Here is a 27,994-nt window from a genome sequence, read left to right on the forward strand (position 1 = left end):
CCTGCTGAGATGCAGCAGCACCCCACCTCCCCAGGGGTTCTTTCAGACTTTTTTTTTAAGCAGGCTCTTAAGCCAGCCCCCTGAGATTCCAGAGTCTGCCTTAGACAGGAGTGGGATGAACGTGGGGGTGTGGGAAGCGCTCGTGGCTCACTGGAGAGGTTGTTGATTTACCCGGTATGTGACTGTGTATGACCAGGGTGAGCCAATGTCGGGTGCAAGGCTGCTTCCTGTGGCCAGTCTCCTGCCTCCACCCAAAGCTCCAAATGTGCCCTTTCCATGAGTCCCGCAGCACCGTCACTGCACACACCTGTGAAGATGGAGCAAACGATTGCCTTCACCTTTGACCTCCCGAGGCCTGGCACCCAGCGCGGTTCAGATGTGTCTGTAAGCCTTTCACATCAGTTTATTTCCATGCAATTTGATTCAAAGCAATTCTATTCAAGTCACATCAGCAGAGTTCAAGTTCTCAGTGAGCACACACACATACACACACACACACACACACACACACACACACACACACGCACACACACACACACAGAAGCCAGCATCTGAAAGCCAGCTGGGGGAATCCACCTGCCTCCGGATAACTCCCATTTGCATGAAGCATTACTCAGTTTGGGGCCTGGCTCACCTCCCCCGCCCCCAGGGTCTATGGACTGTGAAAAGGTGGAGTCACTCAACCCTTTATGAGGCCTCTTGTAAGCCCAGCCTGTAGACACTCATCAGTGAATATTTCTTCAAATGGTCATGGAAGCTGCTGAGTTATGTTCAGTCAAAGAGGTACGGGCTAGCTTACTTCACACAGAATCCTGTCTCCTGCCATCTTTGTCATGAAGCCATAGATGAGGAGGGGACATGAGAGCCCGCTGACCCAAGTGGCCCTAGAGCTGGGCCTGAGGTTTCCCCATTCCTGGCTGCTGGGGCTCCTCCCCTTCTACACACGAGCTGTAAGAGATGCCGGGTTTCCTGGGAACACTCCAGCCAGACACAAAACACAACAGCTGTTATTCATCAGCCAGAACGCCCTAGTGACACAGCCATTTCCAGCGGCGACTTCATAGAGGGCCCACGTGAGGGGTCTAGTCAAGCGGTTGGTGCTGTCCTAAATTTCATAAGCAGCAAGCTGGTGCAGAGAAGACATCCAGGCCGCAGGGGCCGCTGGTCTAAGCAACTTCCGGAAGCAGCTGAAGCAGACACATCTTGCACCTGAGACCACCGGATGGCTGAGCTGCAGGGTCTCCTCAGCGCGCCTCTCTCTTTCTGCGCCTGAAAGAGCAAACAAAGGGAGATGACCTGAGACACCGCTAGATGTGTCCGCAGCCACTTCCCCGGGGTCTGAAGCTGGTGAGACAGGGCGATGGGGCCTCGGGCCATCTTATTATAAAGGCGCCTTTATGCTGTGATGTAGCCAAACACTTCACCCATCAAAGAGACCGGGATTCTCCCCCGCCACGCTCTTCCTCCTAAGGAGAGTCAGATAAAAGGCTAAGCTGGGAGTTCAAAGTTATTAAAATTGGCCCCAGATTCTGAGTCCCTCCCAGAAAGAAGGCCTAACAAGCAGGCCTCTTCACTGAGATTTCATCAGAGCTTCCTGCTTCAAGAGGGACACGGTGTGAGAAACAAATGTTTTGCCATGCTGCGAGTAAAGCAGACAGACACAGAGCACTCATACCGAGAGGGAAGGAGCTTTGCTCCACAAACCAAATCAGCGCCATTTTCATTCCTGAGTTCCTTCAGCATGTTTTGAGCGCCCGCTGTTTGCATGATTTGAGCGCCCACTGTTTGCATGTTTTGAGCGCCTGCTGTTTGCCAGACTCCAGACGGGGAGCTGTCGTCGTTGTTGTCTAAGGAAACAAGGCATGGACATGACCTCCACTGTCAATGGCAGCGTACACACCTTCAGAACTCCGTGTGAATGAACCTGTGCCTGGGAGAGACACCTACCTTCATTATGAGGGAGGGAGTCCAAGACAGCTCCCTTGCAAAGTGACGAGAGGGGCTTGGGAGATGGCTCAGTACATAAAAGGCTTGCCACGCAAGTGTGAGGACTAAGATTTGCATCCCCAGAACCCACATAATGCTGGGTGGATTCAGAAGGGGCGAGAATAGCCATTAGGAGAGTGGGTCAAGTCTCTGACAGTGCCATGACCGGACCCCACCATCACCACTGAAGAACACTGGCCTCTGGCACATACTTTATAAGCATGCAGGAGCCCGGTGCAACCATGCACATTTGTGAGTATCCAGCAGCAGGCAGTGTGGCTGGCTGCATACACAAGAGCAAGACCCGAAGATAGCATGCCTGGAGATAGATGGAGCAAGGGAGGATGAGAGGAGCAAGCCTTTTAAATAGGACATGATATGTATAAAAAAACATGCCAAAGTGCTTTCAGTGACAGACACACAATCCCTGCTTATACTGGGAAGAAACAAAGTTACTGTGGGTCAGGCACTCAGATCAGATTTTTTTTGATCATGCTGCATTTTTTTTATTATTATTTGTTATATGTAAGTACACTGTAGCTGCCTTCAGACACACCAGAAGAGGATGCCAGATCTCATTACGGATAGTTGTGAGCCACCATGTGGCTGCTGGGATTTGAACTCAGGACCTTCAGAAGAGCAGTGCTCTTAACCTCTGAGCCATCTCTCCAGCCCATGCTGCATTTTTTTTTTAAAAGTGAGATAAGCTAAGAGATTTAGAAATCTCCATTTGATTAACTAGTAACCCTAGATGCTATTATCTGTCGTTGAAGGGTAAAGAGATAGGCAAGCCAAGTGAGGGGATCAGAGGAAGGTTGCGCAGGCAGTTAAGTGCGTGAATAGATTCAGGTAAGGCTTCATCCTGTGTGCTGAGCCATTCTATGGTACTGTCAACCAAGGAGTGGAAAGGACTGTTCTGCTCATTGCACGCCATCAGGACATAAAATAAGGCCCCCGTGTCAGGCAATGCGGAGGAGAGGCCAGCTTTCTTTGCTAAGCTTGCTGCTGTTGGGGGAGACAAAACGAGTCTAGAGAGTATTCGCTGAGTGTGGCTGGTTGCTCAATGTGCCCATGTGGGAGCACATTTATTACAGCGTTCATCTTCCTACTGACAATCCGTCCAAGAGCATTTCACGGATGTCTCGGTAAAGAAGTACTTTCCATTCTGCTGCGATGTGTAACTTGAAGTGGGGCCGTTATAGACACGCTGCGCCAAGGATCAACCCGAGTAAATAGGTGTGTTTAGGAGTGATGTCTTCCCAGGCTTCTCTGGCTTTCAGGCAATACCAAGGGGCTGGGAGGGAGGCTCCGAGAATGGGTGGTTCGGTCACCGCCATACCCTCCACGACCAGCAGAGGGCAGCAAAAACACACCCGTGCAGACTGGCTTCAAGGGAGTTTAGGGTAACTCCAAAAATGCTTTTAAATTATTTAACTTTATTATTACTACTGTGTGTGCATCGTAGTGTGTATACGATCAGAGGACAACGTTGTGAGGTCAGCTTTTCCTTCCACATCCAGTTCAGGTTGTCAGGCTTGGTGGCAAATGCCTTTACCTACTGAGCTATTCTGCCTGCCCGGCTATATTTATCAATCATTAGGAAGATCCTTGCAGTGGGGGATATAATCTCTTTAAAGTTACGAAGAAATCAAACAAACAAAATTCTCCACAGGTGAAAGTAAATATCTCCAATAAGAAAATTTTATATGCATTTGAAATGTATTCATCTTCTTCATGATTTTCAAAATTCACTTAATTATTAGTAACATCAGCTGATGGCTCTCAGTGGCAGCGATTGATCTGGTTGAAGGGGCTAACCTTCTACAGAGACTTTTCCAGGTCTCTTCTCTCTCCTTCTAATGCAGTCATAGCTGGTGAGCAGCTTGTGTTGTCTGTGAGAGGCAAATGGTTTTGCTTGGCACCATTTGGTAACGCCTGGTCATTATGCATGCAAGAAAGTATCTGTGCTTACAAGTCAGTCTCCGAACAAGTCTTTCATATCCAAGCTACAGCTGTCATGTTTTCACGCCTTTTACAGATCCACGTGATAATCTCGCAGGAAACGATTTCCAGCAACACTGTGCACTTGGCTGCCATTCTGTCTTGCTTGCTTGTCCCTCACAAACGTCAGCTGAGCAGCAGTCTTCAATTCCAGATGCCACTGGCTCTTTGCACAGACTCAAGGTGAGGCAGCCTGAGGTGTAGCCTGTGAACCTACAAACACCTCCTTGTGTTTTCAGTAGATAGTGACCAGGAGGTAATTTTGTTCTGGAGGGGCCAGGGGAGAAGAGCCTCAATACTGTGTGGAAGGCAGCAAAGTCACATGACTGCTTGGGACACACACACACACAAACCTGTGTTCCAATTGCAGTTTTTTGTAGCTTAAGAGTGGAAGGTTTTTTTTGCTTTTTTTTTTTATATCATGTTATCTTGTACTTATTAATTTCCTTATTTGCAAATGTATCACAGTGTGACTGTGTAAAGAATTCCTATCATCCGACACCTACTATTCAGGAACTGTTTCAAGACTCAGTCTGGTGACTTGGTTTTGGCTGGGCTAGGTGTACGATGTAGGGCCATGTGTGTTTGAGGCAACTGATCTACCACTGACCCACATCCCTCGTCTTTCAGCAGTTCTGATCCTAAAGCTCACATTTATTTCATAAGAGTGAAACAACATAAGGAACAGGGGATAAGAAGCCGACAAGGTTGTGTGACGCAAACGGCCAGGGAAGCATCCCGAGGTCAACTGCTAAGGCCCTGCTGCTGGAGTTGAGTGTTGGGGCTGGAAGATGGGGAGAGGCTGGAGAGGATGTGAGAGCAAGGCAGGGATGCTCTAACCTAGGCCCTGGTGCACCCTGCAGGCCACAGTGCAGCACCACATCCTCATGAGTGCCAGTGGAAAGGAAGTCCTCAGATATTCAGCAGGGCAGAGACAATGTCCTGACTTGGGTGGGACAGGAACGCACGCAGCACTGAACATGGAGGCTGGACCTCATGCTCTGAGCTCAGAGCAGAGGGGAGAACGGGGCGTTCAAAGTTCACAGTGAGGAAGCTGGGCCCTATAAAAATACCTGTAGAGCCTTCTGTAAATGGTTATCTGTCCTTCCAACAGGAAATACGATAACACAGTGTAAGCATTGCTTTTTTTTTTTAAACAGGAAAGCTTTCAGGATCACACTCATCTTTGGAGGCCCAGATAAATTCAACATTCATATTTATTGCTTTCATTATAAAATATAAGCACTTTACAAACATTTTGGAAAGGGGAAAAAAAACCCACCACCCTTGCTCAAAGACTGCGTCCACATTTTGGTTATATGTCGCTTTAGATTTAGCATTTAAAGGTTAATCTGAAATTTAACACTGTTCTAAGTGTTTGGTAAAAAAACATAGAAATACTGGTTCTTACAGACCTCTGTTTTTCTAATTCTCCAGAGCATGTTTTTCTTTCACAGAGAAGACCGAAAGCATTAGTGATAAAGCCACATTCTCCAAGCTTGCAGCCTCAAGATGAGTGGCCTTTCTGCGAGGCACATCAACAGCGTGACTTCGAAGAGCAGAGCTTGGATAGAGATCTAGGTTCAACGGCCTCAGCTGACAGAACAGTCAACTGGCTGGACCGTGTTTTGTGTGTGTGTGTGTGTGTGTGTGTGTGTGTGTGTGTGTGTGTGTGATTATTGGAAACCCAAACTCTTATTATCAGTGGGAACGGGAGGAGGGAAGGTCTTTGAAGCCTCATGTGTCTTTTGTGACCATGACCCGCAAAGTCAGCAGCCCAGCAGCACATGTGTGTTGGGGGACGGGGATGGAGCCCAGGGCCACACACATCCTGAACAAGCTCTCTACGTCTGAGCTCCATCCCTGGCTCTTTGAACAGTCTCATTTCATTGCCCAGGCTGGTCTTGAAATTCATTCTGCAGCTCAAGCAGGTCTACTAGTCACGACGCTCCTGCCTCAGCCTCCCAAGTCGCTGGGATTATCAAGTTTAGAATGAAATTCTTTTGTTAGTCGCCTTGATTCTATGACGTGTCTTTGTTATCTGAAATGGCAATATTTTTGTAAGTAGAGTATGCTACCTTTTAAAAACATAATTCTGAGCAAAATGATGATCGAATCTGCACTTCCTTTTTAGACAGGATCTCACTACATAGACCAGATCTCTCAAGAGATCTGCCCACCTCTACCTCCCAAGTGCTGGGGTTAAAGGCAGGCACCATCATACCTGGACTAGTTTTTTGTTTTTCTTTTTTTTTTCTGTTTAGTATTTTTAAGATGTCTTTGTGCGTCTCATCTCTCAGGACCCACCAGTCACACGGCTGGTACTCGAGAAAGTTCGTATATAGCCGAGATGCCTTCCCCATCAGCTGTTAACAGTGGGATGCACCTTGAGAACAGGGAGGAGTGTCAGGCTCACCAGATTTAGCACGGTCATCTTGACACTCGCGTGGAATGTGTATCAACGTTGCATGAGAACTACTGGTTCATTCCCTCTATTTTCACTGAAGAGACACACAAGATACCCAAACAACACCTTCAGACACATCACCGTGAAGACCCTCACACTGTAAGGCTCTCTAATAAATGAACCTGCCTGAGCCACCCTGCGTGAAACCACACATGGGGGAAGTGCTAAGTTAGAATAGCAGCTCCAGCTGAAGGGAACCGAGAAGAAAGTAGAGAGACCCAAAATTTAATGTTAAGTTGAAGCAGAACTAAGACCAGCTGTCACTCATTAATAGCGGCGGGATAAAAGGAAGTCGGGTGTCAATAAGCGACACCAGAGCTGGACAGAGGCCTCAGAGGACAGTAAACTTGCTATTGGCCCAGGGAAAAGAAAGACTAACGTGACACAGGCAGTTAGAATGGTCATGAAGGAAATAATTTACATCAGAGAACCAAGGACTGGAGTAAGCAAGCCCAGCACGGCAGAGTGGTGAGAAGAGCTGGAGCTAGCCCGGGCCAGCATCACCATCTCTGGCATGGACTTAGGGTTCATGGAAGCCAAAGAACTAAGTGAAGGTGGCCACACAATCCTAGGAGAGCAGGCTTGGCCAGCCAGGGAGAAATCAAAAGAAACATGAAAGACCACGAGCCTTGCGAGGGGAACGGAGGCAGCCAGAAGCACAGAGGACACTCTGACAAAAGAGAAGCTGACACAGAGAAGGATCTGTAGGACTTAAGTCCAGGCTTTCAAGAAGCAGACCAAGTGCCAGTGATGGAGAGGATGGGGGAGAGGAAGGGTTCAGCCACAAGGCTCAGCAGCTACGTGTTGTGCACTGGTGTTGGTCGGGACAAGTGCTCGGTCAGGAGCAAGAGCTTGATAATCCTACTCTGACTGACACCTTTATTTCTTGGTGCTGAGAACTGAACGCAGTCTTGTACGCTACGGCTAGTGCTCTAAACTCTGTATAGGCCATTCTTCAGTACTTCTCAGTCTCCTGTCTAAAATGCCTTCAGACTTCAAGAACCTCCTTCAACAAATTTAAGCTCTGGCTGGCTGGTTAGTTTAGTTTGATTTCTGAAAAGTCTCCTGTTTTTTTTTGTGGGTTTTTTTTTTTTTTTTTGAGACAGGGTTTCTCTGTGTAGCCCTAGCTATCTTGGAACTCACTCTGTAGACCAGGTTGGCCTCAAACTCACATAGACCAACCTGCCTTGCCTCCTAAGTGCCAGGATTAAAGGCATGTGCCACTGCCAGGTGCTGAAAGGAATTCTGAGAGGTAAGTTCATGGTTTTCTGAAGGCCAACAACTTCACTGGAAATATAACCGCTTTAAACATGCTGACAAAGAGCCACCAGCTTGTAAGCTGACTGTAAGACCTGCCCTGCCAGCCTTCTCCCTCTGGTTCATCACTAACCCACCAGACTAGGCACACTACATGCCCTTCCTACCTTTTCCCTTCTGTACTGGGGACTGAGCCTAGCGCACCCACGCTAGTCACCCACACACACTTAGCACTTTTACTCTTCTTCCAAGAAAGAACTGTCCTTGCATAGTTAGTGGACTGTATTCCTTCTCATCTACATCCACGAAGCACCCTGTCGCCCCTCCCTGTACTTCATGGGCAGTGCAACAGTACCACACATTCACAGGAGGAGCCACCAGTCACGGGTGGTTGTGTAAAAGACACACTGCATGCATCTGACTCCAGAAACACCTAACCACCCAGGGGGCAGAAGGCAACCCATCAGAGAAGAAACCAAAGTTGCCTCTAACTGCGACCCTGGAATCTGAACTCTGGTGCTATGTGGCCTCCCCCTCCCCTTTTCTAAGTACACAGTATTTTGAAACACCTCTTGATATTGCTGTACTGACTAGTGGTCTGTAGTTAACAGAACAAATAAAAAAGCAGAATTTCACATTCTCACTCAGCATATGAAGAACCTGATTGTGGATAAACTTTTCATTAGTGGTCATAGCTTTAGACCTAGGTGCCTTCTAGTTTCCACGGGGACAGATCACACCTCAACAGCTTTTCATTCAGCTTCATGGCTAATGAGTTCAATACTAGGAATTTTTATTCATCTTACAAGGAATTATTTCAACCATATATATATGAAGTGCTGTTCTGAACCACCCAATATGGGTGTTAGGAACTGACTCGGGTCCTCTTCAAGAGCACTAAACGCTCTCTGAGCCCTCTTTCCAGCCCCACCTAAGTATTTATGAACCATGCCAGTCCCCTGGCAAAAAATGACAAGTGAAAACGAGCCTGCATTTTCTAATGAGGGTATGTGAAAGCCAGAGGACAACCTTGGGTGACTGCCACCTTTGAGGCAGGGCTGGCCAACAAGTCCAGGGAGGCTCCTGGCCCCTCTACTTCCCCAGAACATGGTACACCTGGCATTTGCACATGGGTTCTGGAGACCAGCCCCAAATCCTCATGCTTGCAAGGACATTGTCAACCGAGCTACTACGCTCCCAGTCCTTGTCTTTTTTATTATATTTTATTTTGTCATGCTTAGTTGTTATCTTTTAAGGATTTATTTATTTATATGAGTACATTGTAGCTGTCTTCAGATACACCAGAAGAGGGCATCAGATTCTTTTATAGACAGTTGTGAGCCACCATGTGGTTGCTGGCAATTAAACTCAGGACCTTTGGAAGAGCAGTCAGTGCTCTTAACCACTGAGCCATCTCTCCAGCCTTCTGCCCCCCTCCCAAGTTCTTGTCTTGAACTCACTATATTCCAGGGTCTCACTATGTAGTTCTGGCTGGTCTAGAACACACCAAGTAGAGCAGGCTGACCTCAAACTAAGACTCACCTTGCCCTGTTGCTTCTTTAGGTAGGAACAGGTTTCAACCTAAGTGTGACAAGACCGTACACAAGACTCAGGGCTCACAATGGGGCAGAGGGAGATATGCTAATGGGAGGACAAACTGTCACGACCACCTACAGAAGTCCATCTAGGGGAAAACACAGGCACGAATTACCTGTGCCTTCAACACCAGAGAGCTATCCTCTGGGCTTTCCAGATGCACTGGAGTTTCTTTGTGATGTCTTACTGTGCCTAAAGAAAACCCAAACTGAATAGAAACTAAATCAGAAGTCTTGTAACCCCAGACCTGAACCAACCCCAACCTGCCTGTATAATACACTCCATCTCTAACATGAATATGGGTATTTCAGCTTAAACACAAAATCCAATCAAACAATCCAAACATACTGGTTTCTGTTTTTGAAACGGGAACTTATGATGTTGCCAGGCATCTGTCTCCGTGTTCCCTCTACCTCAACCTTCCCAGGGCTGGGATTACAGGCATGAACCACCACACACTGCCACATGTTTGTAAAGAACATGGCTGTTTTAATAGGGAGACATATAACATATATTATTTAATGAAGATTTAATGGGGTGTTGTGGTTAACGAATAAAAATTAAATCTCCTATTCAAGTAATTCTACACATACACACACACACACACACAGAGCTAAGTACAGAGATGCACAATGCATTTCCCACAGTGCCCATGAGCTAGGTGGTAAGCGTGTTCAATGTGTGCATGGTACAAGCACATCTGTATATTCAATACCAATACCATCTCTACTTTATAGCTGCTGGATTCTAGAAAATAAAGATTTGTAAGCTGCCTAAATGCTTGGTTTTGTAAAATTTCTGAAATGATGTATGCGTGAAAGGAAAACACACTAAGGTTTTTTGTTTGTTTGTTTGTTTGTTTGTTTAAAAGCCACTTCTGAAGCCACATTTAACAGTTAGGCTCCAAGTCACTTCAATTCAGTGGCTCTTTTCCATGTACAGAGGACAACGCGCCTGCCCCAGGGAGCTGTTGTAAGGAGTCATAAATAGGAGGACACCGCAGAACACAGCTCAGGACTCACGTTTAACAAACCAGCTTCCCTTCCCACTTTCTTACAACGGCGACTGACTGCAGGGTCCCCAGCCTCAGTGTGTGTGTTCCCACCCAATTCTAAAATCCAGAAAGACTCCCAGCACTTCAGAGAGAATCAGTCTAGTTTTGTGTAAAGGAAAAAGGGACAGAACCAAGCAGACATCAATACAATTAATGCCCTGAACCAACTATTGCTCAGCTACCTGCAACTGCTGAGTCCTGTGCACCCTAGCAAGTACTTTGCAGAGGCGAAACCTCGCATCTATCATCCATCACAAGCATACAAGCACACCGCTAACAAGAAATGAGAACCAGCTGCTCCTCTCTGAACCGAGTAAGGATTTACTTAGGAAACACAGGCCAAGTTCACGGACTCGTTACATGGCTGCCGATGCTACCCAACACCACGGAAGTAAAGTACCTCAACTCTACCTAATTTAACTCTACTTCATTTAAGCTAACAATTTTGGAGCTCAAAGAAAAATCAAGGATCTAGTCTATCACAGTCTTGATGAGGGCATATACACTGTTCTGAGTTAAACTGTAATGATTTCACACCATACTGAAGGAATTCAAGGTTGTAAGACCCCAAATAAACACAAACAAAAGTCGTGGGTCAAATGCACCCTCAAGCTCACCGTCCTTTCTATCAAGAGCAGGAAGGCCTCTGCACACTGCAGGAAGGGCGTAACCACACCTCCACCTCCACTCTCAGTGTTCTAGTGCTCACTGCTCTAATGATGATGCCAGGCTGATGCCTACCAAGTTCCACTTTCTGACGTCACTGCTACGTCTCATTTCTACCTGATTCTTCCCCCGTAGCCTTTTATACTGAGCCTCACTCACTTCTCCTTTCCAAACCTCTCAGGCCAAGCTTTGGCGGACAGCTCCCTTACTACACACAGCACATGATCCAAATGATGAAGCCATACAACCTGAGCTAGCGGGTCCGCGCTTTAGTCCACTCTTCTCAATGTCCAGTGACAGAGTTTGATACTCGTGATCCTTACATTCACTTGACAGATTCTAAAGCCAACTTGTTCAAAAGATAAATTCTGAAAACAATGTTCATGATGTAAATGACTATATTGAAACAAAGAAAAGCTTCATCCAAGTATTTACATTTTTAAAAAAAGACATTTAAAAGTAGACTACTTATTAAGTGTGCTTGAACAAACCATGTGTGGAATTGAATTCCATTCATTATGGAGTTAGTTTCTGCTAAATACTTACTGATGCTATAGTAGACGCCTGGCACCTGAAGACTCAAGTTGTCAACTGTTCCCAGTCTACACTAAGAAGTAATACATCCTACACTCCCAAGGCTCTAATTCGGACCTCAGACACACAGAGCTGGACTATAAGGCAGTTACTCAGGGATGACGACGTGGCAGCTTTTAAGTGTAGTAGTCCCTCCACCTCCCCATGTTTTATCAGGTTTTTAGTTAAACACTATGGGCCATTTAAAGGTTTTAATTACTTATACCTTACTGTAGTATGTTACAGTAGCTTACCAAATTTAGATATTCAGAGGTTTTGGAAAATGTTTTTTTGAGAATGAGAAGGGTCCCCTATATTACATTAAGTAAAAAAACCATACAGTTCTGTAGGCCTCAAAATAAACAGATTATACAGCTCAATTAAAAACCACACACATTATATTACATACAAAGTTTACAGTCCAGAAATGCAAATACAGGCAATTTGACATTTCACCCCCTTTTGCAAAGTGATTAACAATTACAGAAGACACAGAAAACCTTCAATCATTATTGGCTTTGGCTTACACGTTAAACAGCTTATAAGTTTGTTTCTGTGTGTGTTTTATTTTGTAGCTTTCCTTTAGCTGTGTGTGGAAGGGATTGGACCACAAGAAAACAAGAATGAAAAAGGTCAGGAATAGAAAAGCTACTGAAATTACCACTTCCTTATAATACACGCAGGCAGAATATGGCTTCAAAGACAGAGGGAAGGAAGCCTCTTACAAGTCCCATTCAACATTACTGTAACTTCTTGTAAGTGTGACAACAATGCCAAGTGAAGTCGCTAGGTCAGGCAGGGATGACTCAAGTCAACTTATCAAACCCAACTTAATTTTGGTCTTGAAATCTTAAGTGCTTGAAGTTTGGGAATTTTTCATATTAATAAAGGCAAAAAAGTAGGTCAGCATTCAAAACTCCCCAGAGATGGGGTCAAAGGATAAACCTTGTAGCCGCTTTAAAGCTTTCCAATTAAGATCTCTGGAGATCAGGGTTAATTAAAATGTATTCCTGCTCCTAAAATGTGATCCCTTGGATTATAGACCGTGACAATTTTTTTCTTAAAATTCTATCTACTAAGAACAAATGTCTGTTTAAAGCCAACAACAAACAAGCAAAGCAAAGAGGCCACCCCAGAGGCTCCAGGCCACCCCGAGGCTCCCAGGCCACGTGGACAATGGACAACCCAACAGTCCAGTCTGCACAGACAGACAATTCTTTGTTAAAAACCAAACAAAAACAGGCATAGAATTAAGATTTATATACTAGTGTCAGTAGAATTGTCAGGCTTCACTATTTTGTTGCTAGTGATTCCAAAATTCCTTGACTCCATTGTTAAGTTCCTGAAGGGTGCACACAGCAGACAGCAGAAACTACCCAGCATGCCTCTGATGCTCACAGCAGCCACCCCTGCTGTGCAGTTAGATACAAGCTGGGACAGACAGCAAGCAGAAGGCCGGCTTGTGCCCTCAGTTTGGATTTGATCGATTCCAAGAAATAAACAAATTATTCCCTCAAAACAATTCACCTAAAACCACACTGGGAAAAAAATATTAATTGAACTTGGGGTCAAAACAGGAAACTAGCATAAGGGAAGTGGCGAGAGCGTTTTGCTGAGTATGCTAAAGGTGTGTTTCAGGTAGTTTAACATTGATTCTGGTAAGACAACTGCTCACAGACATCCACACCCACACAGTTTAATGGTTTTTTAAAAAAAAAAAAAAAAAAAAAACCCCAAATTTGTTACTTTAGAAAAGCAATGCAGTGCATTTTCAGCAATCGTATGGCCACAGACTCCGACTGCTCAGTCCACACATAAGCAGCAGTTGGCGTCTATGGTGGCGTGGCCTCTCTGCACTCATTCCCAGGAGGCCGAGAACACGAGGGCAGGGCAAGCACAGGCTGCACTGCGGCACACACAACATTTACTCATCAGATCCCACCGATCGCTTCTGCGCCCGCTTCCGGGGCTGCCTTCTGGGAGAAGCTTTATCTGCAAAAAAAAAAAAAAGGAGCAAGTTAAAGCAAGAGAGGTTTGCCTCTCAGGCAGCTCTAAACTCAACACACCCACCCACCCACCCACCCACCTCTCACACACCCACACCCCATAACAAATGCCTTTTACCTAGCTCTTGGTTTTTTAAAAGAACTTTAAAGATATCCTTCTAGGGTAATACCAATTAAAATAACATTTGCATATCTAACATAGGAAATGATTGGACAATGGTTGCTGTATTGCTGCAGACACCACACACATTCAATAACATGCTCACAAGTGCACAAGTAAGAATTCTGAAATGCTTTAAAAGACCCAGGCATAGAGGTCTACATCCCAGCACGTGGGAGATGGAAGCAGGAGGATTAGGACTTCTGCAAGGCTCTTCTTCAAAAACACACACAATATTTAAAAGATACAATTGGAGCATATTTATGTTCAGCACAAACACAAAATTTAGTCTTTGCGGGTGCATTAAGTTTTGGCAACTATACAAACTTAACTGGAGAAGCAAACAAAGGCCATTAGTACCTCAATGCTAAAACCACTCCAGTACACAGCACACAGCACACAGTACACAGCTTTTCTTTACAAGTTAACAGACATATATGTGCTGCTGAGTTTCTTCTATCTTATAAAGGAGATAATCTCTATGTTTCTTTTAGAAACAGAGGGCCGAGACGGGCATGGTGGTACACGCTTGTACTCTTGGCCCTGGGGAAGCGGAGTCCGAGGGCAGCCGGGGCTGTAGCTAGCAAAACTGTTTCAGAAGTAGGACGAGTGAAGATCTGACACACCCTCTCGTTACGTTCTAAGTATACTCTACACACTAGGTACAACAGCTCACTGCCAAGTAAGCTCTTATTTTTCAAAAATAAAAATAATACAGAAAACATATACAGCCTGGTGTCGTGTGCTAACTGCTGAGGCAGTAGGATCATCTGAACCCACGTACAAGGCCAGGTTGGGCACCATATAAGGTTCTGTCATCCCCTGTCATCACCAAATGATTTCTGCATATTAAAAAAGGTAAAAACTGGAAAAAGATACTTTCACCAAGGTGTGAGGTTTATTTATAAGCATTTTATGAAATGGAAGTGAATATGCCAAAAAAAGAAGGAAAATGAATATGCCTAACATTCCTTTTCCTAAAAAATTAATCAGTATGTGTTTTATAGTAAACATTTATCAACAATACTTAAAGACTAAGGATGCTCTTATGTCTGCATACATGTCTCTAGTTGAACAATTTCCAAAAAAATTGTTTTAAATAAGTAAGCTAAATCTATAACCTCTGAAGATTCAGGAAGCACCCCCCAATCTACCACTGAGCCATCACTGTGAGCAGTAGGGATGCTGTGACTACCAAACCCCAGTACTCCAACCACCGGCAGCACGGTGCTTTCATGAAGGGTCTCCTTCTGAAGACTTCTCATGCCTGGCTCAATTCCACTCAGAAGAGCCACTTCAGCTAACCTTCTCAACAGTGGCTCGGGTTAGGCAGCAGGCAGGCGAGAGCAGTCTTTAAGACTCTACAGACATTTGTTTTGGGGGAAAATAGTTTCAAAACTACCTTAACAGCAGAAAAAAGCATGGTGTTTAAACAAAAAGTAATCACATATATGTGTCACGACTTTCTCAGCTATGGAAGACGAACATTTACCATTACTGCCTATTCAGGGTGGGCGAAAACCTAAGGAAGAAATGTAACTCAAACTACCTAAGTCAAAATGCTTTATTTTTCCAGAGAAAACTTTAAACTCTAGGTGGAGAAAAAGAATCATGAATGAAAAATACCCCTCATATCATATACCAGAAAACAAGACAGAGTGCCTCCACCACCCATTTACAACCTGCTAAGCAACCAAGCCATCTCACCTCGGGAAAACTGCAACAGTGGGATTCTCCTGGTGTTTAGTGTTACCAACACTCAGATCCATCTTCCTTCCCTGCCTCAGACAACATCACAGGCTACCCCTCACCTAGGAGTTCATGGAAGCTAACTTCAGCTCACTATTGTTTGGTTTTGGAGAGCCCAGGAGGGCTCCCAAAATGTGATTCCTCTGCCTCAGCCTTTTTAGTCCTGAAATTAGGGCATTTACCATCACACCTGACCTGAATTCTTTGTTAAATTATTGAGACACACAGTGCGTGACCCTGTGTGCACATGAAGGGTGTGTGTTTAGATTTATGAAGAGGTCAGAAGACAACTCTGGGTGTTGTTCCTGAGGAGCCAGGCATCTTGTTTTTAGAGAGACTCTCACGGGCTCATCAGTAGGCTGGGCTGACCAGCAAACCCCAGCCAGCTGCTTGGTTCTGCCTCCAGTACTGAGGGTACAACGTATCCCACTGTCCTTGGCTTATTCTGCTGGGGCTCTGGGATCACAGCAGTCGTCTTCATGACTTAGCAACACGCTTCACCAACTGAACTACCCTCCCACCCACTTAACGGCATTTACGTGACAAGTTTTTTTTGTATTTGTGGAAAGCATTATTAAGGGATGACTCTAATTCTTTTCTATTAAAAAAAATAATCAGCAGAACTGTGAGTCTATATGGTAAAAAAATACTTAAGGAAAGTAGACCCATTCCACCTTAAAATGTAAAATGCTTATCAGAAAAATCTCATTAGTCAAAGCTCAAAATGCCTCCACGTGTCCTATACTGTGTTGAGGGAAAATGTTCTGAACACATATGTACAGAAAATCATTTTATATGTAAGTACAGATTAGTTGTAGAAAATAGTGTTAGTGATGTCAAGGAGAGAATTTTATATTCTTGTACAATTTAAGTTCTCTACAATGATGCTAACCTGAATGCTTTCTCTCTCTTAATGTGAATGACTGAGTGTTCTGCCTGCACGAATGTCTGTGCACCACAGTATATGTGGAGGCCAGAAAAGGGATTGGATCCTCTAGAACTGGAGGTCCAAATAGCTGTGAGCTGCCATGTGGGCGCTTGGGAATGGACCCTGCCCCTCTTGGAAGAGCAGCCAAGTGCTCTTAACCATTGAGCAAGCTTTCCAGACCCACAAGTGCTTTTTAAAGTCACTCACCAAATGGGGAATTTTTTTCTATATTCCTTCATAAAAATTAGTATAATAAACTGTTCATTAACAAAAAGCACACTATATTAAGTAATATTTTAGATTCATTCTTTCAAAAGTAGTTTGTAGCAGTTTTCCCACAAAAATACAGTTCTATTCATTAAACTTGCTGTATTCATGCACTATGCAAGAACCCCCAAAACTGTAGCAAAGCCTACTGAAGAAGTTAATCACCTCACCTCTTCTACTCTGCACTGAAGCAACAGGAAGGAAAAAAAGGAAATAAATTAGAAAGAAGTCAGACATTTACAAATAAGCTGCATGTTTAAAAAACACTTCCAAGTTAAACCATAAAACACTATAAACAGAACACATCATTAAGTGTGTCACTAATTATTGTGCTAGAGTCAACAAGCAATGGAAAAGATCAGTGTAAAATAGTACTGACCAAACATTTTTGGCTGAATTGAAACTAATTTCCATTTAAAGAGAAAATGTTCTCCAAGTTTGTTTCTCCAAGTTTGTAAGGCTACTTACTGATCTGATTCAAAGTCTCCTGAGGAATCCAGCTCATGTCAACATCATTCTGACTTGAGGTACCCATTTCTACTTTCTGTATGGGTCTCTTGCGCTACAAGAACATAAAAGACGGATTTTTAAGAAGACATATCACAGCATTGTTTATTCTAAAAAGTTTTTCTGTTTTGAAGCAGTGTTTCTCTTTATAGCTCTGGTGTTCTGGAACTCTGTAGACCATGCTGGCCTCAAACTCAGAGATACACCTGCCTCTGCCTCCTGAGTCCTAGGATTAAAGTTGTGCTCCACCACTGTCTGTCTGTGTATTCTAATTTTAAAAACATTGATTAACATGTATAATTTGCATATCTTAGCAGACAAATTTCATTCTTTTCTTGTTTTAAAACCCTAATACACATTTTGTCTGCCAGGAAGATGAAAACATGCTTGAGGATACACAGTCAGCCCTGGGCTAGCAAGATGGCTTCTTATTGAGAAAAGATGCTTGCAACGAAGCCTGATGACCTGGAATTGATTCCCAGGGTCCCAAATGGTAGAAGGAAAGAAATCAACTCCAACTTGACCTTTGACCTCCTTACATGTGCCTAAACACACACACGTGAATGCACATGTACACGCCGTAAGAGGAAAGTGTTTTCAAAGAATACATCTTCTTGACCATTTGCAGCCTATACAGATCCTTACCCTTGTTACAGAACTTAATTTGTTGCTATATCACTGATTTTCTTTCCAAAGAATAAATGTATAGCCAATGAAATTACTGAAATGCTGTAAGCGGGCAATCTTGTACTGTTTGCGAAATGATTAAAGAACAGGTACAGATACAAAACACATAAAGTCCCATATAGGCCAACAACATTGAATTCATCTAAAAGTGTGAAAATTTCAAGGCACAGTGTGTCCATGCAATCCCATACACTGTAGGGGGATGCAGGAGGAATTCAAAGCCTGCCTTTGCAGCACAGTAAGTTCAAGGCCAGGTTAGGCTACATGAAATCCTGTCTCAAAAACAAACAACAAAACCAAAAAACCCCAAGAGAGTGGGAGAGACTTTCTTTGTAGCCCATCTCCTGAAATACTGCAAATAAAACTCATTTAACTCCATTTTCTTTAGCTCTGCTTTGCAATTTAAAAGCCACAATCTGTGCAGGAAGCTGGGCATGGTGACGCACACCTTTAATCCCAGCACTCAGGAGGCAGAAGCAGGTGCATCTTTTTAAGTTGAGTCCAGCCTAGTGTCACGGTAAGCTCTAGGCCAGCCAGTCTACATGGCAAGACTGTCTCAAATCTAAGGGGAAGGTTGGTGCAAGTTTGTAATCCCAGCACCTGGGAGGACACAGGAGGACCACGAGAGGCCAGACTGAGCTACATTGGACTCAACAGCCAGCCTTAAAGACTATACAGGAAAATCCTGTCTCAAAAACCAAGGGCTATAGTTATAGCTCAGTGTAAAGCGCTTGCCTATCAGGTAGAAACTCCAACATCTAACTAACCAGTTTTACATAGCCCATAAATTCTGAATACATAAAAAAAGAACCCCCCCACTAAGAATTCTAAGCCAAATAAATTGGTTGATTACAGATAACCCAACCCATCCATGAGAAAAATGTATTAAGTAGAACAAAATCTTTCTGAACTCAAGGAACATTATTACATTAACTGTAAAGATCACTTTAGAGAGAGCAATCAGTACACTAACTGGATATGTACATACATATCAAGAAATTCAAGTCACGTATGGAAAGTCTTGTCTGGGTACTGTTTTAAAAAGGACCAACAAAGCTACAGTAAAGTGAGAAGCCGAGGGAACGCCAGGGCAGTCAGTACTCTAACTCTGAATGTGGTTTTCAGGGTTGCTCACTCATAATTACCTTTCTAGATTCCAGGAGCTGATGAAGGCCAACAACAACCAGAAGCCCAAGACCAGCAAGGAACATATACATAAAAATTCTGGCACAGGAAAAAGAAAATATAGCCGATGTTAGTTCATAAATACCATATCTAACTAAAATCAAAATCCTAATACATGCTTCAATAGCTTTTCAAGTATGGAAGAAAAAGAAATTCACCATGTTAAATAATTCCAGCCTACAAGCTTTACAAATTTCCTTTTATTAAGTTAAGAACACTCTGTCAATAAAAAAAATTCTACCATCTAAAATGTGTTTTACTTTAAACTCAGTTTAAGACCATTTCAATAGTTTTTCCTCACATTTACATCATTTTTCATAATTGGGTTTATAAATCCCTTCAAGTGAGTCCCACTTATGTTCACAGATAATTCTTCACTCAGAACAAAACATTTTTAAGAAAAAAACTTTCTACTTTTGTAATTATCTCAGAGGCACGAAGTTACATACGCTAAGGCTCAACTTAAAGACTGGGGCAGAAAAGACTTTGGGAAAAGGAAACCACCAGCCACTGGCTTTGTAGAAGCAGTGCTCAGGCTCCACTCTTGCCTGACTTGTTCACAGTATGGACTTGCCCACCCTCACTCTGTAGGGTCACCACAGTCTGACCATTTAAGGAGCCTGCAATCCGAGCACAGCACCTTCCAGAGCTACAGGTGCAGTTTTACTCACGTTTCTCCATCTAACCCGTCCTCTCTTTCAATAACTGTGACCGTCTGATTGAAGACAGCATCCTGGAATACATTGCCCTGTTTAAGAAACAGATGTTAAAATTCACATGAGAGATGTGCTCAAAGAATAAAACTTACAAGTGTTCTCAGAACTGTTATCCTAACAGACTCGCCTTTCCCGCCATTGGCTGGAAGAGACAACAAAGCCATAATTGTACTATTCAATGCCTGGTCTAATTCTCCGACAGAATAGAAACGCCTAGAAGCTTTCCAAAGTCTCCCTGTACTTTTTGCAGGGATCAGGGACGGCAGAGGTGGCCACAGCACACTGGCAGACAGCAGCAGAGCCCAAAGCTCGCTCCTCAGCAGCTCCAGCCTCCACCTGCAGTAGGCAAACACGGAGCGCAGCTGCAGGGGCATAGCAGAGACAGACGTCAGGTCCATGCGCTAACGGAAAGCAGACTGGAAACCAATTCCACTTTAAGGAACAAGCCAGTGACTTCCAGGACCAAAGTATTGTCTTTCCATTATCATCTTAAAATAATTTTGACGGGCTACAGCTCTTCCAGAGGTCCTGAGTTCAATTCCCAGTAACTGCATGGTACAGCCATCTGTAATGGGATCCAATGTCCTCATCTGCTGTGTCTGAAGACAGCAATAGTGTACTTATATAAATTAAATAAATAAATCTTTTTTAAAAAAAGTATTTTTGACGATTTAACCAAACTTCAGTTTTCCAACATAGGAATCCACTGGGATGCACACGGCTGCTCTTCCACAAAGGAAGCACTACAAAACCAAAACCAAACTCAGCTCAACCCTGTTTAAAAACCATGACATGGTAAGACACAAGGAAATGAATAACCCGAACTATTTAAATGTCTCATTCAAGACAGAATGAAAAGCTTTTCCTCTGCACTAACTTACAGGAAAGCACACCACAATGCAGGGCCTGGCTGAAGATACAGGGTTAGGCACTGACCTGTGGTAAGGGAGGTGTGAACCCACTGCTTGCAGGGAGCTCTTGGGAAAGGAAGGGTAAACACACCTTCACCTAGAGCTGTCTGTCACTCGGGGTCTATTCCTGCAGCAGTACATCCCTCTCAGACATATGTGAGATTAACACATAAAGCTGATAAAACTGTTATTTTAAACTGGGTTGTATTTTACTTCTGAGTATACAAAAGACCAAAGCAGTAAAAAATCTTTAGAATCACTTAAATGACCAGGTCTACAACTGGGACAGAACAATGTCTGACCGAGTAGGAGCAGACTCTACTACTGCACACTTCCTTGCCCTTGTCAAGACCCCGCTCAAGTCACTTCCCACACAGTGACCCCGCACACAGCTCAGGCACGCCCCTCACCATTACGCTAGTGCTTTTTTGGGGGCCATCTCTCTCACCATCTCATAAATATAGATAGAGACAGACAGGCAATTCCTTTTGTATTCCTGTTGCCTATTACAGTTTGAATCACAAAATATGCACTTAAACAGACGGGACAATCTCTAACAAACAAAATACAACTCAAAAGGTCTTACGTTCAAATCTTTGTAGTTCAGATTGATAACCAGACCAAAGGGTCGTCCTCCCATCGGCTCTGCAGGGATGAAGGAATACTCAAAAGTTGCCTGCCGCTGGGGTGGCACTACAGTGTTTAGAGGAAGAGCTGTGAAATTCTGGATGTAAAACTGGTAGTCCTGAGGATAACGGAACGAGGCATCTAGCGATTCAACAATAAAATCTTCTGTCCCCTTGTTTGTAAAGCCAACCAGGAACTTCACGATGTTGTTTGCCGGAAAATCTAAAACACAGAATAGGAGGGGTGGGGTTAGGCTTAAAGTGGAACACAGACATGGACATGGGTGCAGACCACTCCTCAGCAGAGCACTCCAGTGACTGCACACCAGCTCTGAGAACCCAGGGCTGTAGTCTAAACGCAGTCTTTCCTGTCTGTTCTCTGGGATTCCAATTTAGGACATAAACTGGGTATTACAGCCAAATAGCATCCAGATTAAGAGGCTAAGAAAATCATGGTAACAAGATTATCACCCAAGGTTTATACAATTCAATATATTACTACAAAATAAAATGAGGAGGAGTCACAAACTCAAATTCCCCTTTCTAAAGTGTTGAGAACAGAATGGGGCTTTGTACATCTTAGGCATGTGAAGAACTACAGAGCACACCCACAGCAATCCAATCACTTTCTGTGGGCATGAAATTGGAATACATAGAAAACAGAATACTTAAGACCAAGAAAACTAACGCTTTCTGATGTTAAGTCTTCTATAACACTGTAGTCAGTCTAATGGGCTGATTCACCTCGTATAACACAGGCCATAGAACAGGCATATCTGGACTTGAATCCTGTCTCCACAATTGATTTTATGCTCTGGGTAACCTTAGTTCAAGTTTCTTAACCTCTCTAAACCTAAAATCAACACTAACTATACCCTCAGGGTTTGCTGGGATTAAATACTGTATGTATTAAGTATTAAGAACAATGCTATCTACAAAGCTCTCAATAAATAAACATACTCAAGAATTTGAGGAGCCCTAACCAGAAGATTGGAAATGCTCCAAAGTCTAACCCTTTGTAAGCCAACAGGATGCTACACGTGGAAGATACAAGTCTCAAGTGATGAGACTGTACGTGAAATAAACTCCATCATCCAAATAGCTCCTTACTCTAAAGCCCCAAACAGAGCAATACAAACAAAGAAAAAACCACTTCTGGTCCCACGTATTTGGAGCAAGAAATATGCAAATATAAGTTTCTTGTTTCGTTTTCAAATTAATGTTATGCTATAACCAAGGCCTAACTGTAGACATTTAGTATTTTCCTGACCTTTAAACATTCAAATATATTCCCAAATTCCAGACAGGCCCGATAATGCATGTCTGTAATCCCAACACTTGGGGGGCTGAGACAGGATGATCTTGAATTCAATGACAACAGAATAAATTCCTTTTGGAAGCGTGTGTGCGTGTGTGTGTGCGTGTGTGTGTGTGCGCGTGTCAGAGTAGAGGACTGTTCTGGGAATCAGTTCACACCTTCACTTGCTGAGGAAGAGCTCTCTTTCTGCAGTGCTAACCCACCCAGGCTAGCTGCCTCACGTTCTCCATGAACCCGAACTGGCTTTTTCATGTGATTGCTGGCTCTTTAACAGTGTTCTAGGGATTAAGCTCAAGTCCTCAGAACAAAACAAAATGGTATTACTGACACAGCTTAGAAGACATTTCAAGAATGGTGGCTTTGGGGCTGGTAAGATGGCTTAGTGGGTAAAAGTGCTGGCATGCAAGCCCGGCAACCTGAGTTTGGCCCCCGGCAAGCTGTCAGCATGCTCCCAGGGGCACATGTGCACCCACAGACACACAGCACGGGTTTAAAAGTATGTTTGAGAAGAATGTTTCATTTCTAGTAAACCAAATAGTATTTATTTTTCCCTTTAAAAGTCAGCATTACTATACACATCAGTAATCACACGTCTAAGACTGGAATTAGAACGGACAATTTTGCATTACCTTCTCCTTTTACAAACAGAATAGTTGTGTCTGCACTGGGTGAAGCTTCTGGTTCACTGGATACATCCTCCTCTTCTTTATCTTCTGCCTAAGGGAAGCATCATTAAAAACAGATTGCTGAGAAAGGGCTGGAAAACCACTGAGTTCCCTAGACCGGGATGAAATGCTGCTCTGTGGGTTCTAGTCTGTCAGTTCTCTCTTCCCCTTCTGCTAACTGGAGAGCATGAAGAACATGGAGAACACTCTCCTAGTATCACACTTTACAGTGTCGTTTACAGTGTCGTAACTGGGGAACATGAACACACTCTCCTAGTATCACACTTTACAGTGTCGTTCCTGTGCTGGCAAGTTGAGCAGTCAGGACATCCTGAATGTGATGCATGAGCCTTTCCTTGGGAAAGCCACCTCCTGGATCACCGTGTCCCTCCACCTTAACCTCCAGCTCTGGGAAGTGTGACCAAGGGTGCATGTACGTATGAATCTCAAGACAACTCAGGCCTCTGCCATAATCTCCCAATTCGCCCATGTCTTCACTGCTGAGTGTAAGTCGCTAATAAGAAACCTGGAGAGGAGTTACAACCAAAGCCGAGGTCACTGTCCCAGAGGTAACTTCTGGAAGGACAGAAGCTCTACGAGGTCATCTTTCTTCCACAAACTCCATACATCGAGGGTACTTCTGCTTCCTCTTTCAGCTCATCCTGACCATTTATTTTTGTGATAAGAAAAATTCAGACCACCTTCTTAAAAAGACCTAATTCCTCCCCTTTGGATCGCCTTTCTCCACAGTAAGTACATTCCAGTGCCAGAAAGTTCAAGTAATCCAGAAAAATGATACAATCCATTACTATCATGTAGGCTCAAATTTCAAAGCCCTAAACATCATCTTTAATCCTAAATTAAATTCCAATATACTCTAAATTATCTTACCCAAAGCACTACTTTGGTCAAATATTTACAACTATGAAACAGGAATGTATTGATCTGATCAAGGCTGTTCATGTAATGAGACAGGTTGAAGATGCAAAGCCTCAGAACGGAAAACTTGGCACAGATCGACAGAAAGCACACACATTAACGGTCTTCTACTCAGAGGAGACACTACGCACCTACATAGCAAATCACTAACAACAACAACAAAAATTAATAGAAGAGCAAAGCACCGATTGAGTGGCTGGCATGTCCATACAAATGAAAACAAAAAATCTACGAAGGACTGATGCAGGAAATAAAATTAGCAAATTAGCAGGAAGCATGTTGCAATTGAGCTCCTTTTTAAAAAAAAAAAGCTTTCTGTGTACGGGTGTTTTGCCTTCGTGTATATCTACGGACCATATGCAAGCAGCATCCACAGAAGCCAGGACAGGGCACCAGATCCCCTGGAACTAGACTTACAGATGTTTGTGAGTAGCTATGTGGGTGCAGGGGAAGAGAACCCAGGTCCTCTGGAAGAATAGTCAGCACCTTACCTGCTGAGCCATCTCTCCAACTGAGCCAGTTATTCTTACTGTCATTAGGAGAGCACAAATTTCAGAGCTAGCTTCTAAGCCATCTTCTCTAACCCTTACTTACATAGAGGTATTTTATCTCCTGCTCTTCAACCCTTGCTCCCTAAACACACACACACAACCCCCCAAAAATATCAACTTTAAGAAAGAAAAAAAAAAAAAAAGCCGGGGCAGTGGTGGCACACGTCTTTAATCCCAGCACTTGGGAGGCAGAGACAGGTGGATTTCTGAGTTCCAGGACAGCCAGGGCTATACAGAGAAACCCTGTCTCGGGAAAAACAAACAAACAAACAAACAAACAAACAAGCAAGCAAACAAAAACCTCTGTTCAATCTAGTACCCAGAACAGTACTTGGCTATATGGATGGTAGAGTCTCCCCATAGGAGTCAATGGCAGGTTACAAGCACAGAAAAGGACAGACCTAGGAAGCGAAGCACATGATCTTGATTTGTTCAGTGTACCCTGTCTCCCCACTACTCCAGAAGGCCCTTGCGCTCATGCTCAGTGACTTGCCCTTAGACCAATTCCAACCCTGGGGAGACAGCTCAGAGGCTCAGAGCAGTACTGCTTTTGCAGGGGACCCATGTCTGAAAGGTCACAACTGTTTGCAACTTCAGCTCCCTGTGATCCAACGCCCCTGGACTCCCCAGTATTTGCTCTCACATCCAAGTACCATACAAAACCATACACATAAAACTGAAGAGGTAATTGGCAAACTTGCCTATAAAAAGAGTACATTCTTAGTTGGAATCTCTACTCAGAATATATCATATATATTCTATTATTATTTTTTTTCCTTTTTTTGTTTTTGTTTTGTTTTTTTGAGACAGGGTTTCTCTGTGTAGCCCTGGCTGTCCCAGAACTCACTCTGTAGACCAGGCTGGCCTCGAACTCAGAAATCCACCTGCCTCTGCCTCCCGAGTGCTGGGATTAAAGGCAAGCTCCACCACACCCAGCTATATTCTAAATATGGTATAGAGAACTTACCAAATCTGTGGGTTCATCTTCTTCTACTTCAGCTTCATCATCTTCATCTTCAATTATTGAATCTTCCACTATTTCTTCATCTTCTGTAGGATCTTGAGCCAAAGCTAATGACCCTGAAAATAAAAAAAAAATAAAAAAATAAAAAAGAGCAGTTAACCTTTATCTTTGTCTTTAAACATGAGGTCTAGACAAGAAAATGTTCCACCTATTGTAATATAGTCTCCCTGGTCAGTTGAGCAATGCCACTGCACAAAAAATATTTACATTTTTTACTAGTAGTCTTAACTACTACATTATAATTTTAATGGGAATCTTTTTAATATAAAAAGGCAAAACAACAACAACAACAAAAAAAAAACAAAAAAACAAAAAAACGGGGCAAGCCAAATGGCTCAGTGGTTAAAGGCACTTGCTGCCAAGCCTGACCATGTGAGTTTGATTCTTGGTATGCACCCTGCAAATTGTCTCCTAGCTTCTGGATATATATTACAAGGCAGACAGGCAGACACACACTAAATATAATAAAAAATTAAAATAAATAGTGGCAGCTTCGTGGTTAGTAGCAAAGAAAAAAAATCCAACTATTTTTGCACATGACTTCAAGCATAGTTTCAGACATTTAAAATATCAAAAAAAATAAGGGCTAATCATAATGCTAATTTATAAATCAGAGACTTGTTGACAAAGCTTTCTCAAAAACCACACAACATCACTTTCAGGCAAAACTCTACAAAGCCCTTTAAAGTTCAAGCAGTTCTTATTACCACTTCTCGGGGAGCGATGATGTGGCAATCCAGCAGCGAGGGAAAATGTGGGAACAGCCACATGTGCAAAGCCCAAGAGAAAACACTATCTTTAAAACCATGATTTTTTTAAGTCTTTTTACTTTCCCGAGTTAAAACAGTTCATTCATAGTTTACAGGTAATTTATCAAAAGCCAGATTTAAAGAAAGAAAGAAAACCCCAATGGTCTAAGGTTGTAGTGTGCATATGTGCCTTGCATGCCTGGCACGATGGAAGCCCTGGGTTCATCCCCACCACTTCATCCACGGGGTGTGGTGACACCCTGAAACCCAGCACCCCAGAGGTACAGGCACAAGGATCATAAGTTCAAGGACGTGCTAGCTAGGGCACCAACTTACAACGCAGCCAGGGTTACCTACATGAGACTCGGTCTCAACATCTGTCTTATGTCCCCACCACCACACTCCCAAGCCAAAATCCCTAACAGCTATAATTCAAAGTCATACTAGTTACTAAGTAGAAGCCAAGCACTTCTGTGTGCTTGGCCAAAGAGTTCATAACATGGCTCGTTATTTCTCATGCCCTGGGCCACAGAAACTTAGAGAAAGAAAAGGAATTCTTTCTGGTGACCACTCAAACTAGTTGTTTTTATAAACTAGCAAAATTAATGGACATGGCGGGCAAGGGGGAACAAGTTTCTACGTTTTTACATTCTGCCAAGTTTTTAGCCCAGGTCAATCGTTGGAAAGAATAAACTTACAAAGCTCGAAATAACTTTTTCGCAGCATATTTTCAACCAGCAAAAACTGGCTGGAAAAGGGAGGGGAGGGGAGAGAAATTAGAAAAGGAAGGAGGAGGCCATCCGGCCATACTCTACGGTAGCGGCTGACAAGCAGCCGGAGGAAGGGGACGGATTTGGACACCGAGCCTCGCGGTCCACACAGACCGCGATGGGCGAGCGAGGGGGCCGGGCGAACACGATCCACGCGCCGAGGAGAAGAATCTACAGTGGGCGAATGAATGGAGGCGCGCCGGCGTGTGGCTAGCGACACGTCAGCGCAGAGCTTGGGGACGGGCGGCCCGCGGCGAGCGCGGGCGGAGAAGCGAGGCCGACCCTGGCGTGGGTCCTGCGGACCGCGGGCTTCGGGCCCGCGCTCGCTGAGGACGCCGAGCTGCGGGGGGTCCCGGGGCGGGGGATAGCATGGCCCACGAGAGCCGGGCCGGGGGTCGGCCGCGGTCCCCAACCCAGCCCCGCGTCTCTCACCTCCGGGGCCGCCTCGGAGCAGCACGGCGGCGGGAAAGGCCAGCAGGAACAGCAGCAGCAGGCGGGGGAGGAGTCTCATGGTACGGCCGGTCAGCGTCCGGTGCGGGTCCGCTAGGGCTCTCGGAGGCTCTGGCGGTAATGGCGTTACTCTTCATCCGGGCCGCGGTGGAGGGGCGGGGCACGCACGCACGCGCGCCATCCGTC

At 44.2% G+C, this 27,994-nt stretch overlaps 1 protein-coding gene and 1 long non-coding RNA gene across 3 annotated transcripts; one reads left to right on the forward strand and one right to left on the reverse strand.

Annotated features, from left to right (window-relative positions):
* The first annotated feature begins 63 nt into the window (after nt 1-63).
* On the forward strand, nt 64-8,328 carry Gm52041. Its single transcript, XR_003950625.1, has 2 exons — nt 64-3,222; nt 4,025-8,328. It is a non-coding gene; the product is annotated as a predicted gene, 52041 (long non-coding RNA).
* Nucleotides 5,187-27,994, reverse strand: Ssr1 (signal sequence receptor, alpha). Of its 2 annotated transcripts, NM_001360842.1 has the most exons (9): nt 27,791-27,994; nt 25,783-25,895; nt 23,290-23,377; nt 21,303-21,565; nt 19,761-19,837; nt 19,050-19,128; nt 17,179-17,272; nt 16,881-16,895; nt 9,776-13,592 (listed from the first exon to the last, which is right to left on the reverse strand). In NM_001360842.1, the coding sequence occupies exons 1-9, from the start codon at nt 27,867-27,869 to the stop codon at nt 13,525-13,527; spliced, it is 876 nt and encodes a 291-aa protein (NP_001347771.1). In that variant the 5' UTR covers nt 27,870-27,994; the 3' UTR covers nt 9,776-13,524. The 2 variants fall into 2 exon arrangements, with proteins under 2 accessions (NP_080241.3, NP_001347771.1); NM_025965.4 differs by lacking the exon at nt 16,881-16,895 and having other exon boundaries at nt 5,187-13,592.

This window comes from Mus musculus, chromosome 13 (assembly GCF_000001635.26).
Source record: "Mus musculus strain C57BL/6J chromosome 13, GRCm38.p6 C57BL/6J".
Lineage (NCBI taxonomy): Eukaryota > Metazoa > Chordata > Mammalia > Rodentia > Muridae > Mus > Mus musculus.

Coding starts and splice junctions, on each gene's coding strand:
- Ssr1 (NM_001360842.1), bottom strand. CDS start 27,869: ATGAGACTCCTCCCCCGCCTGCTGCTGCTGTTCCTGCTGGCCTTTCCC. Junction 19,838..21,302: donor TGAACTACAAAGATTTGAAC/GTAAGACCTTTT, acceptor TTTCTTAAACAG/GGCAATGTATTCCAGGATGC. Junction 19,129..19,760: donor GACGGGTTAGATGGAGAAAC/GTGAGTAAAACT, acceptor TTCCTGTGCCAG/AATTTTTATGTATATGTTCC.